Source organism: Castor canadensis, chromosome 2 (assembly GCF_047511655.1).
Source record: "Castor canadensis chromosome 2, mCasCan1.hap1v2, whole genome shotgun sequence".
NCBI classification, from domain to species: domain Eukaryota; kingdom Metazoa; phylum Chordata; class Mammalia; order Rodentia; family Castoridae; genus Castor; species Castor canadensis.
In genome coordinates this window covers 141,766,552-141,780,493 of record NC_133387.1, presented here as the reverse complement: position 1 = coordinate 141,780,493, position 13,942 = coordinate 141,766,552, and the positions used below count along the sequence as shown (strand labels likewise).

Here is a 13,942-nt window from a genome sequence, read left to right as displayed (position 1 = left end):
TTGATCATATACCTTGATTAGTGACACTAGGCAGTGAATTGGTAGCCAGGACAGATAGAGTTATGGGGTGCCATTTTTTCTTTTTTTTTGGCAGTACTGGGGCTTGAACTCAGGGCTTAAACCTTGAACCACTCCACCAGCCCCATTTTTTGTGTTGGGTGTTTTTGAGATAGGGCCTTGAGAGCTATTTGCCCAACCTTATCTTAAACCGTGATCCTCCTGATCTCAGCCTCCTGAGTAGCTAGGATTACAGACATGAGCCACAGGTGCCTGGCCAGGGGTGCCATTTCTTATAGTCACAGAAAAAGGCAGAACTGTCAAGTAGTCCATAAAAGGGAAGGCAACCCAGAACAAAGTCAAGACTAACGCAACACAGACCTGAAAAGTCAAGGTGTTGCTTCAGAGGCCAGACTGTTAGATCCAAAAGAGGGTACCCAGAAAACAGAGCAAGCACTAACAAGTCCAAAGACCAGACTGGTAAGAAGGAGCTGAATTAAATGAAAGGGTGGGTCAGGAGCCACTCCTGAGTCAGCTGTCTTGGTGGTATTCACTTCTTAGAGTTACAGGGAGGGCCTGCCTGCCAGAAGGGAGCAGGCAAAAAAGATAAAATGAATAAGATTCATTTGGCCCTCTTTAAATTCTTGATGTTGTCAGCATAATGAAGAATTATATTGCCATTAATATCCATGGATATTAGGTTAGGATTTAGGACAGCAATATCTAAGTGCCTTCTGCAGGACAGGCTTTGTCCAGTGTTTTGGTTTTTTTTTTCTTTTTTTTGCAGTGTTGGGGTTTGAACCTTTTTTGTGATGGTTTTTCTTGAAATAGGGTCTCATGAACTCTTTGTCTGGGCTGATCTCTGCCTCCTGAGTAGCTAGGATTATAGGCGTGAGCCATTGGCGCCTGGCTACAACAGTGCTACTGTGGAGTTATATGGTTATTACTATTTTTCAGATGAAGACATTGAGCCAAGATAATTTGCATAAATTCAAAATAACTAATAGAAGGGAGAGTAAAGCAGTCAAGTGTGACCTAGAGTACCTATATGTGATCCTATTCATTACAATGTCATAGATGAGAAGGAGAACATTTAACAAAATAATACAGTAACATACTTCCTTCCCCTTCACTGAGAGAAGATGTGAACAGCAAATCTAGGAATCAGATGTAGGCCCTCTTTGCTTCTCAGGCCTTGTCATCAGCCTAAATGATGAGGTTTGGGGATCAGAAACTTGGACTGAGTTCAGCAGGAAGGCAGGAAGTACAGTTTTTCCAGATCAAAACTTTACTAAGTAACCATTATATTTAGCATTCAGAGTTAGCAAACTCTCAGAAGAGCCAAAAAGAAAAATACATATATAATTACACAATCACACACACAGCTGTCTATATTCCTGCTCCCATTTATTCTAACAAATTTTAACCATTTAACCAAATGTGTGCAATTTTGACAAGTTCCCATTTCTGCCTCTGGCTACTTGTGGTTGTCTAGTGTGTGTGTGTGTGTGTGTGTGTGTGTGTGTGTGTGTGTGTGTGTGTGTGAGAGAGAGAGAGAGAGAGAGAGAATGTGTGTGTGTGTCTGTGTGTGTTGTGGTGTGTGTTCTTCTTATCTTTGTGTTAAGGCACTTCATAGTCCTTTCTGCAAATGTGTTCATCTAATGTAAGAGCACACCACCAACCTTTTACTTTGATGAGACATTCTGTCTAAAAATTGGCCAGATAAAACCACTCTTTACTTTCACTGTTAAAGTTTATTAATTTCCAATGCTCTTTACATTTTTGTTTAGAAATATCATTCCAGACACAACACAAATGAATACATTATATCTCTGAGAGCAAGAAGATCTTGGTTAATTAAAACAGTTTACATTTAGCAATAGGTCTGGGAGGCTAATTCCAAAGGGCCAAGAATTGCACCTATTTGGGCCAACGGGGGTCCTTATCACCAAGGTAAAGTATCTTACACTTCATAAATTTTTCTTTATTACGCTTTTACTTTCTACACAATGTTCAACTTCACATTTAAAAAGCAAATTAATCTTTAATTCCCTAATGAATTAACCAACTGCGTAGCTTTGATCAAAAAGTTTCAAATGCAAAATGAAACCATGTGGACTTATCAATAACTGCTTAGTCAAACAAATGTTACTAATATAAATTTAAATAGTCTACAAAAGTACTATTTCCCTTATTTTCTTTAAATAATACACATAACAATACACATCAGGTCATACATTACAGGCATTTGAACTGGTAAGATATTACAGATTGGTGACATGCAAGTATTTTACATTTTTTAATGCAATGAAAAATGTTGTTTATTCATTTTCCTGGAAAAAATGCAACAGAATTAAGATAAAAGGCCTAATTAAAATATAATTTTCCATGTATATAGAATTTTTTCCTTAAAAACAAAATGGCAGAGATAAAAATTTTAGGTTAGAATAATTTCTTTCTTAACTAAAGATTGTCACTGGCACCATTTGGTACTAAAATAAAATTAATCAGAAAGTGTATTTTGTATCCATCTCATTTCAGTGTACAGTCAATTCCTATCTCTCCACATTTAGAGTGTATCCATAAAAGTTCTAAATCCTGCACAGTTCATTTCTGATGCGATTCTCTCTGCTACCCAGTCAATATGTGCTTTGAAACACAGACACATGAATTTTAAATAAAAGCCTGCAAAACACATGCTATGTTAACTGTGCTCTATTTCCTTCTTTTCATTTTCACTGTCCTTAGGTTCAAAAATATTAAATATTTTCAAATATCCTTTCTGGAGGTTTTGCCTTTAAAAATTATTTTTAAAAAATTTTTTGCATTGCAGTGCTGGGATGGAACCTGCATGTGCCTGGCAAACACTCTACCACTGAACAAGATCCCCAGACCTAAAACACCCTTTCTAAAAGTAGCTTATTCAGAACTGCAGACATTAAAAGCTGCTGAGGAGGAACAAATAACTATCTTCACAATGGTCTTATCTTCTCCCTGAACACAGTCTTCTGGATAAAAACGGAGCTGCAGTGCGGGCAGTACCCACCCACATTCCCAGGGAATGGGGACAGTTCAGAATCACAAGGTTGTAAAGTTTGGGAGGTGGCAGGGACCTTAGAGAGCATGAAATCCACTTGCTTCCTTTTACCGATGAAATGAAGACAAGATACGGAGAGTCTTGCCCAGTGTCACACACAGCTGGCATCCAAGTCAGCATTGTTTTCCAAAAATATCACATGGTTGCAAATGGAGCATAACTCTTGTAGGGCTGGAGGACAACTAAGTTCAAGTAGTGTTTATTAAGCACCTACTATGTGCAAGGCACCTTACTAGATGGTATTAAAGACACAGATGAATGAGACCCAGACCCTGCCTCCAAGTGCTTCTGATAGTCTGGTGGGATGGTGCTTCAATTTCTTTCTTAGCAGAGATAATGCTGACCAGGGCTGAGGTTGCTGGTGATAGGTAGCCGCTACCCCAGAAAGCTGATCTCATTATAGCGGGACTCTCTCACCTTCCCTAGTACCTGTTGCATGGCTGCCAGGTGAGCCCTAAGGATAATCTGTCCTAAGCCTCCAGCGCTACCTTACATCTTAGCCTCCCCTACCACTTGTGGTGATAGGAAGGCAGTAGTGCCCCAGACTCTCCCCTCCATTCTTAGTCACTGCTTGCTTCTGTCTACAAGGATTGTGACCATTTCCCAGAGTACAGTCCAAGAGATCCAGGAAAATGCCCTGGCATTTAAATTCCTGGTATACAACCACTGCCATCATCAACCACCTCTCTCACCTTTATGTTGAAAGTAAAATAATTCTAGTTCCTTACATCATACCCATGCTTCAATTCCCCTGACTCCAAAAGATGTGGAAGATATAATTTTTGGTTAAAATAAAACAGACTCAAGAGGCAGTGGAAAACATTAGTGAGTTGGTATGAAAATGATCTTCTGCTTTTGTAAAGCACTTTCCAGTTTATAAGTGTTTTCATCCAATTATCTGATGCTATTTTCTCATCATAATTCTGTGAGGTAGTTAGTGAAGATATTCCCATTTTATAGCTGGGAACCTTAGGCTTGACCAAGTGGCTTGCCCAAAATCACCCAGCTAAGAAAATGTGGAGCCAAGTGTCCAGGTTTCTTGACTCCAAATCCAGTGCTCTTCCCCCTATATAGTCTATAATTGGCAGGCAATTGAATGAATTGCCCATGATCATACACCTGCTAAGTGTTGGTGACGGGATTAGGATTCAGTCTCTAAATTTGTTAGTATGGTATCCTTTCACCATACCAACTAGCTGAGCCAATGTGCTCAGAATGACTACCATGTATATCAGAGAAAAGTCTGGTTAGCTGAGTACTCATTTCTACGCATGCCTTCATCCCCTCCTTCACCCTCTCCCAGGTCAACAATGTATCCCACACATGCACAACCTCGGATACATGTATAGGTCCTAGAACAGTACCCAGAGTCAGGATACAAATTTAAAACTTGCATCTCCTCCATCTGTCTACTGAGTATTCCATCATTGCTGTTGTAGGCAGGTGGGAAAGACAGAAGCTAAGCAGAGCTCAGTTCTGCCATCGAACAAATTTAAGTCTTAACTTCCTATCTTCCTTCACCGTCTCAACCAGTCCCTCAACTGTACTAAACTCCTGAGCCACAAAGAAAAATCCAATCAGGTGTAGAATTGGGGAGCAAGAGAACAATGACTGCATTGTCTCGGGCACTTTTCTCTGGTCAGTTAGTTCCAGGAGGCTGACCATACAATTTCTATCCATGGGCTCCGCATGAGGCTTTCAAGCTCTCCCACACCTCTCCTTTGTGTCCTATAACTTTGTGGTCCTATAATTTAGCAGATGGTGTGGGGAGCAGATATATTTGAAATGAGGGGTAATAGGGGAGTTAAAGAGAAATTACTAGTGGAAGGCAGAGCTAGGGCATTTCCTTTTTGTTCTCTGCTCATTGAAATAGAAACAGTGATTACTTCATCAGTAGTGGAAGAGGGAAGGAAACTTCAGGATCATGACTTAAAACTGGACTCCAAAAACAGTTCTATCCAGGACTGGTAACATATCACAGAGGCTAGCATACATACCTTCCTGCCCCATGCCCCTTTCTCCTGATGCTATCAAGACTTGAGCTAACGATGGTGTCTATTTTGCACAAAGGCATTCATTCTACCTCACAAACCCTGAAGCACGTATAAAGTTGTATCAATTCCAAATTCTTATGCTTCCTCTGTCTCCTTCACAGTGTCTAGGAGAGGGCTGAGTATATCATACCCATGACAAAGGAAATGCTTGTGAACTCCACAGAACTATCTTAATATGAAAGCCTGCTGATGCTTCACATCAGCTTTAAGTTTTAAGCAACAAAAACGTTCTCATGGCAGTTATTTGGAACACAGTGGCTTCCCTAATGCTGATGCCCCTCTGGGGGCTACATTTCCATATGGAAGAGAAGCAGCTGTTCTGTTGGTCTGTTGTGCCAGTCTTCCATTAAGGAAATTGGTTTAAGGAGTACAGGCACAGGGATGATTCTGAATTTTTCCATGGAAATGGGCTTTTATTGGAAGATGAGCTGTGTGCTATATGATGGGTGGGCTGCACATGCCCCTCTAGGCTTGTGATTCTCTGCCTAACCTGGCCCACAACAACCCTGAGAGGGGCAAGGGAAGCAAGGTTGGGAGAGAGTGTCTCCCTTCAATAGTGGTCCAGGTGTAGCCAAATATCTAATACAGTATTTGGTTATCTTTATGTACAAAAATATTTATATATACTGTACTCTGATGGAAGTAAAAGGACTTACTTCATCATGTTGGTGAGGATGGAATGCTATGTACTTTAGGAAGATGGGAAGATTTGGTGCTGAAACAATTAAATGACTTCTAGGCTTCTAATACTTATTTCCTAAGAATCATCCTCCACAGAGCCATGAAATACAGTGATTGGTGATATTAATGCATTCTCCATGGAGTAATTTCACACTTAACCTGGGCCTGTAGGAACTCTAGGGAAGGGAAGTGGAGCTGGGGAGAAAGCATCTCCCTTCAATCAGTTGTCCAGATGTAGTCAAATACCTAGTCAGATATCTGACAACACACACATAGACACACAGACACAGACACAGACACACACAGACACACACACACAGACACACACACACATCATACCTAGTCAGATATCTGACAACACACACACAGACACACACACACACAGACACACCATACATTCACAGTATGCCCTCAAAGATGAAAGGAAGGATTTCAGTGCTGAGGAGGATAAAGGTGCTTCTACCAGACATGTTAGGTAGGTGGGGAAATGTTGTGCTAGACTAATCATGATTTCTAGACTTGAAAATTTTATCTCCTAAAAGTCATCTTCCACATTTGCTGTGACAGGCATTGGTAACAGGAACCCTCAAGTTAAGGTGAGCGACTTTACACTTAACGTGGCCCTGAACAAGTATAATTGGGGAAGGGAGATGGCTTTTCCTTCAATCAGTTGTCCACGTATCACCAAATATCTCAGCATCTCTAGCAAAACGTACACATATAAAAATATTTTATATACATATGTCTCATCATGATGGACAGTGAGGGATTAACTGTGACCATTTTAGGCCAATGGGAGATGACGGCTTAGGCTAATTAAATGATTTGATAGGTTCCTCAAAATGTATGTTTACCTTCTAATAGCTATCTTCAGTATGTACATACTCATAGAAATGTCACCTATCAGGCTACTTTAAAATACAGTTAATAGTAAGTGAAACTGATCAGTAATAAATATTTAATCTTACAGACTCTACTATATGACCCAACTATTGTATGAGTTAAAAACAGTGCTATATTTTTGATGTCCTATTATCTTGCCTTTAATGCTATCAACAACTACTTGTAGAAAAGAAACAGCCATGATCCAAATCTGATTTTTTTTCTTGCTTTTTGCTAGGGCTTATCAATAATTGCTTTAGCCCATGGTCCATAATGTGGGGCTACAGGGAATACTCTACGAGGTCAAGATGTCTTAGGGACAAAGGCAAGCGAGTGAATGAGAAAAGGAAAAAGGCTTACTTGAAGAGGCATGTCAGAAACTCAGCACTTAAAGAAGTCTGTAACAAACTCAAAGACATAGGAGGATAGATACTTAAGAGAACTGGTCCTCCTTTTCACAACAAGGTAACTAAAAGATACATAGTTTATAAACTACATACATTTCACCAGTGGTATGCTTGTGCCTGTTTACCAGCTAACAGTTGAAAGGGAAGAAAGGTACCAGGCTAATTTCTAAGGTATCCTTCCCCACCATGGCCAATCTCAAGTTACTAAAGAAGTTCTGAAGATAAGAGTTGGGAAGAGCCTGCAGGTAGTGTTTCCTCCACATAGACACAACAGATGTAAATTATCTTAAAAGCACAGGAAACAGTAAAATGTAGTAGTCACAGTATTTAATACTTCTGTCTTTAATGTATCTTATTCAATTGTACTTGAATATCATTTAATTTTTGATAACTAAAAGCTGTTGAGCAACTTGTTTGTAAAGTTCTGTAAAACTGAGCCATCAGCAAGTCGTTACAAGTTGGCTCCAACGTGCCACACCTAAATGGGTAAGAGAAGAGGACAAATCTGCGACATAGTAGTAAACTAACTAAAGGATTTGGAAAGAGCTCCAAAAGTATCAAAATGTTCTGCTTCTTGTATCCTCAAGAATATAAACAATGCTCAAGAAAATAAGATGTTTTGAAGGACTTCAGAGACACAGATGTGAGTCCTTATAACCAGATACCATGTGCTTTATAATCTAAATAGTGTAATATAGTAATTGTTGTCCTACTAACTTGTTTTACTGCTATCACGTAACTCAGGAACCTTCAGTTACTATTAAACATAGGCTGAACTGGACTCTCCATCTGCCAGGTCAGCAATCTCTTTAGATTTAGACGTGAATGTCATCAGCACAAATTATGTTACCTTTAAAGGCTCAGAATTATAGAAAAAAGAAGAGAATGGGTTGAAAGGAAGAGGGGAAAAGGGAGAAGGGGGGGGGGGTCCTTTGGGTAGTATCAGAGTGTTATCCATTATAGTCTCAGGCACTGACAGGATACTGACTGATGCCAAAGGCGTCCACCACCTGTTTCCTTAATTTCACACTGCACTGTGTCACACCTTTATATTAAAAGATTCATTCCATCATCTCAGTTGTATTTTCATAGGCTCAGTCTTTGAGATGACAAACATCTTGGTAAGTCATAATTCACATTTCTTCCTGATATCTGTAAATGTCTGGACAGATCATGCCAGGTGGACAGAATCTGTATAACTAACCTGGATGCTTACATTTTACACTGTGATCTTGTTACAATAAAGATAAAGCAATAAATGGTTTCAAAACTTATCAAACTAAAGCAATTATGTGTATCAGGCAACCTTGATTAAAGTACAATTACTATTGTTTTATTTAGGAATGTACTATTTAAAAATTCTGTCTCTTACTAAAATTTAAAATTTTCTTATTGTGTCTGCATAACTTTACAATATCTTTAAGAGTCATGTTACCTTTTAAGAGTCATGTTTAAGATTCATTTTGTATTAAGTAGTCAGTAGAGGGAGATCTGCTAATTCATTTTGCTACTTGTGGCCCTGGCTTGAAGGAATATTTGTGGGTTAATAAACAGCTTATACTTATCTTCTAATGCTGTGTGTTAAAATGTCATAATGCTGTCTTTCTTTATGAAGATGACACGTCCACTCTTTAACCAGTTGGGCATATGCATTTAGTGATTTTTCTGGAACAAAGGGAGAATTTGTGCTAAATTGGTCACATTTTCTCACCCAGTAAAAAATTGGCAATGCTAACTTCTCATGTGGTAAGCAGAATACTTCCAGTGTAGTTAGCCTAACTCAAAGCGATGCATGTAAACAGAGGTAGGCCTCTATGTAATCACAGTTACAAACACATATTGTATATCTAAATCCCTTTCAGTGATTAAAAAAGTTCATTAGAAAGCAAGAGAACCCTATAATATGAAAGTGGTTAAAGCGTGCCACTGTCTAAAACCTGTATCAGTCCACTTGTGCAAGTCGCCCAAGGTGCCCAAAAGCAAGTAAAACAATTGTATATATTTAAAAATCCCAGGGGAATTAGTAGTGCTTAAAAAAAAAAGAATAACAAATTAGTTGTATGGTTAACGGAAATGAATGACCTTTGATACAGTGGTCCCATGGGGAAAGAGAAGAGTTTCTGTCTTGTTTTAAATGGCTGCATGGTGAAACTTCACCTCTTCTCATGGAAGTTTACCTTCGGTCTCCTTCAACTCTCTTCTTACGTACTAGGTGAGAAAGAAAAAAAGATTTAAAAAGACAAATGGAAGGAAGAGGCAGTCTTTAAATCCCAGACAAATAACATTAATACCACAGAATAGCAATCCTATCAACTTGAGGATACAAATTATCTTAAATTTCAGTATTTAATTAATCATGGCAATAAATGGAAATGACAAAATAAGCCAGGGTCTGAAGGAATTTGCATTTCAATGAAGCTATGTCTAATAGTTGGGAACATGAATGTTAGAACTTCCCCATCTCTTTGGAGTAGAAAATCCAGAACAGTGAACTTCTACATATTTTTATGATCATTTATCCACAGGAAATCTCCTCAGCTTCTGTTCAACTCAACCACAGACTGGCTTTAATGAACTCCCCAGGTTAAAATGCTAACATTCCACTAATTTTCATTATGGCTTGAAGACCAGACTTCTACAAAAAGAGTTCAAAGTCTCTAAACTTCATCTAAATAAAAATTCTTAAGTGCCATGTGTGGTGGCTCACACCTGTAATCCTAGCACTCATGAAGTTGAGGGAATAAGATTCCAAGTTCCAGGCCAGCCTGGGCTATACAGCAAGGCCTTTTTCAAAACAAAACAAAGAGAACAAAACTAAGTATTAGCCTTCAGAAAAGGTGTATTCAGATAGCAAGCAAACTCAGGTACTTGGGATCAAAGAAGTTGATCCCACACCTAATGTGCTTTTCAAAGGACTTTCTGAGTGCTGCCTCCACCCTTTTCCAAAGCTCTGTGCTGAGTTGCCCATTGGTCTCACCCTGTGGACCTGACTAAGTATGGTCCTATATCCCGCCAGCCTCTTGATGTCTCAAGTCTTGAAGCACTTTGGCTAGGCCTCAGGGTCTTGGCAGAAGTTTGACACTAACCTTTACTTGCTCCTACCCATTCCCATTCTAACCTTCAGCTTCTATACTGACCACTGTCTGAATCCCTTCATGGCCAGCTATCTGTAAGAGGACACCTAGCAGTTTTCTTATCCAAGGACTATCCCTAAATTTCAAGCTGGTGACTCAAGCTGGCTCTTGGCTTGCTGACTGCTTAAAATGGACTCTTGGCTCCTCTATGTCCCTTTGCCATGCTGCTCCAGGTGGCTGGGATGTCCCCAGACCAAGGCTTCCCAATCTTTTGTACTGTGATGTGCCCAGATATGCCTCATCTACTCCTGACAGAAGAAACGGCTTGAATCCTCAGCAATGAGTGGCAGCATGAAAAATTAAAAAGGGGCTAACTGAAGAGGCTGCTTCTGAGTTTAATCTTCACAATGTGGTTCCATTTGTTTATTTCATACGTGAGGCACCAAAGGATCAGACCTACCCACATTTAAACCTAAGTACTAAAGAAGTCACAGTCACAAGTCAAACATAACTGGGAATTTCCATGTCCCGGTGCCCATTTTCTGATGCAGATAACAGAGATTACAATCTACATGTAAGAAGTAAGTAAAGGAGAAACAAAGACACAAAGGAAATCAAACAAGAAGCAAAGGCTATCTAGAAAAAGAACAAGCTGCTCCTCTTGAAGGAATGCTGTATTGAAACTTACAAACCAGGGAGCACATGGACTCCTATGCCCAAATAATAATGTGACTTTGGTGAAGGAGGAAGTGACACTAAGGTCAATGGAATGGTTTCTGTGAGATGTTGTCACTGAAGTGGAGAAATGAACGCTCTGTATACTCTTCCTGTTGTTACCAGCAATATTGTGGCTGCCTTACCTAGGTCATTATTCTTTGTAATGGCAGCTGCCACCCGTGTCCGTGGCCCTTGCTTGGTAAACTGGTACCCAAACTTGAGTATCCGTGAGTTCTCCTCCAGCATCTGGGCAATTTCCATCTCCACCGCTGTTCCCAGCTGCTGCCTCTGTTTGCAGGTGCGTGAACACACACACAAACATACACACACACAGGATGGGGATGACCGGGAGGAAGAGGAAACTATTACTTGCACAGGAAAGATTCATGGCAACTTGGACAAAAACACCAAGAGGCAAAAATCTCAAATTGGAAGGGACAGAGTCACCTGAGCTGCTGCCTCCTCCGGTATAGTCATTTGTGTCCTAGAAGCAATATTCAGATAGCTGAACTACTTTATTTGCTGAAAAAACTAAGCAAATAATTTAAGAGAAAAAAGGTGATTCCAGAGGTATAGTTATTTGGTGTTTCCAAGTCATCACAGCAGCAAAGGGGTTTAAGCTGTTTTTTGTTTTATTTAGTTTTGTGGTACTGGGGTTTGAACTCAGGGCCTATATCTCAAGCCACTCCACCACCCCTACCCCCACCACCTTTTTGTTCTTGTGAAGGTTTTTTTTTGACATATGGTCTCACAAACTATTTTCCCAGGCTGGATTTGAACTGCAATCCTCCTGAACTCCACCTCCTGAGTAGCTAGGATTATATAGGATTAGGGTGAGCCACAGGCACCCAGCTCCACAGCAAGTTTCAAGGCTTAACTCTTTGTTCTTCTCTTTCTTGTCTTCTAGCAACCTGTCAAACAAGTCTAACCCCACGAAATTAACACAATCTGATATTTCCAGTCAGACAATAACAATTGGGGTATTCACAGTGTAGAGATTAGCATTCTTTTTATTGAGAGTTGAACTCGGGGCTCTGCACTTGGTAGGCAGGAGGTCTATGGCTTTTTGAGGCAATCTCCAGCCCAAGATTAGCATTCTAGGCAATGTAGGGCTATGGGAGGGAAAGGCAGCAAATAATTAAAACAGTAACAAGAAAGATAAACTGAGCTGGTAGTGTGGGACTGTCATCCCAGATATTTGGGAGGCCGAGGTGGGAGGATCACTTAAGCCCAGGAGTTCGAATCCAAACTGAGCAATATAATGAGACCCTCTCTCAAAATAAATAAGTAAAATAATAATAGTAAGAGACATGACCTCAAATTTTCATGAGTAATTTTGTTTGTGACACACATTAGAAGAGTGGAACTCTATCAAGGATTGAGACCTGAGCAAAGGTTGAGGTTGCCACAACTGTAGCTTGTGCCCCAAAGTGATGAATTCGAGTCCTGGACTTCGGTAACTTAAAGTTAATGTAATGATTAAAAGTTTCTCCAACACCTATATCTCCAAGTTTCTGTGTCCCTCTTCACCAAACAGCTGGCTGTTTTCTCAGTAGATTAAATTTTGGTCAGGACTCTTACAGTTGCTTTGTTTCATAATAAAAGGTAAACCTACACTTATTGCTCCTTGATTTGGGTATACTATTTATATAGATAGTAACTGTAACTACTTTAGGAGTTCTCTCTGTTTTGTGGTGAATCTTAGATGACATTTTAGTAAAGTCATAAAATAAAAACACATCTTCCCTTTTACAATGCTAATTACTAAAACCATTCTAATAGTCAGGTACAGAGAAATAGGAATGACACAACTATAGAACGATAGTTGTATTTTTGTTTTGTTTGGGGAAAGCAGGGACCTTAATATACTTCTTTTCATAATTTATTGCTAAATTTGACGGGAATTAAAAACCAGAAATAAAAGTTTTAAGCATGCATGTCTTCAAAACATTTCTTTTAAAAAAGTGATCTCTTTTTATCTGCTGAAATTTATTTAGCAGCCACACGTCTGTTTCTTCAATATGTAGCACTGGTTGTTCTTTTCAGGGGGCACCTGACTAAATAATCCACTATGCATCTACCTGGAACCCTAGCCACAGCAGCTGCCCCAGCGGTGGATTCACAGCAGGTCTTGATTTCTCGGCAGCTGCCTGAAGCTACGCTGCTAAAGTGGTCTGAGCTGCTGATCCTGCCTGCAGAAACGTACAGAGTATTTTATTTCAAACGCTTCATGATATGAGAAGGAAACTGAGGTTACTTCTTATGGCCTATGAGTCAATGAACAAAAGTTGAATATAAGACAAGTTTTGACTCTGAATTTCCTCTTTCTTCAAGTAAAGCAAATAGTTTTTCTGGTTCCTCTAGTAATTTTTTTTTTTTTTTGAGACAGCATTGAGGTCCACACTGGCCTCAAATGCACTATGTAGCCCAGGCATTAGAAAAATTCTGAATTTTCAAGATTCCAGCTCACTCACTAGGTATAGATAGGGCTCCTAGAGTTAGCAAATAAAAATACAGAACACCTGGCCAAATTCAACTTCCTGATGAACAAGGATGCTTGTGTTAGTCAGCTTTCATCTCTGTGACAAAACAACTTACAGACAGAAAGATTTATTTTGGCTCATGATTTCATAGGGTTCAGTCCCATGGTTGCTTGGCCCATGAGCTTAGGCAGAACATCATGGTGGCAGGAGTTATGTGGCAGAGGCTACATACCTCACGGTGGACATGCGGCAGACAGAAAAGAAGGGACCAGGCACCAGGTATGACTTTCAAAGGTATGCCCCAGAGACCTACCTCCTCTAGCCAGGACCCACTTCCTAAAATTTCTGCCACCTCCCAATATAGTGCCACCAGCTAAGAACCAAGTGTTCAACACATAAGCCTTTAGGCACATTTCATATTCAAACCATAACAAATGTCTCAAATATTTCACAGACCATCCTTATACTAAAATTATATGTTCTTTATCTGAAAGTCAAAATTAACTTTATTTTATCCGGCAAACTTAACTAGGTGGTATCTTGCAAAGAG

General features: G+C 39.7%; 1 protein-coding gene across 5 annotated transcripts in view; it reads right to left on the bottom strand.

The window, feature by feature from the left end:
* Positions 1-1,731: 1,731 nt before the first annotated feature.
* Positions 1,732-13,942, bottom strand: part of Tmod2 (tropomodulin 2) — a 54,615-nt gene continuing 42,404 nt past the window's right edge. For 3 of the 5 annotated variants that reach the window (XM_074065953.1, XM_074065956.1, XM_074065954.1), the window contains 2 exons: positions 11,057-11,197; positions 1,732-9,330 (listed from right to left, as the gene is read on the bottom strand). In XM_074065953.1, coding sequence (XP_073922054.1) covers positions 9,292-9,330; positions 11,057-11,197 — 180 coding nt within the window. In that variant the 3' untranslated portion in view covers positions 1,732-9,291. Of the gene's footprint in view, positions 9,331-11,052; positions 11,198-13,942 lie in introns of all 5 variants that reach the window. The other 2 variants (XM_074065955.1, XM_074065957.1) reach the window with 2 other exon arrangements.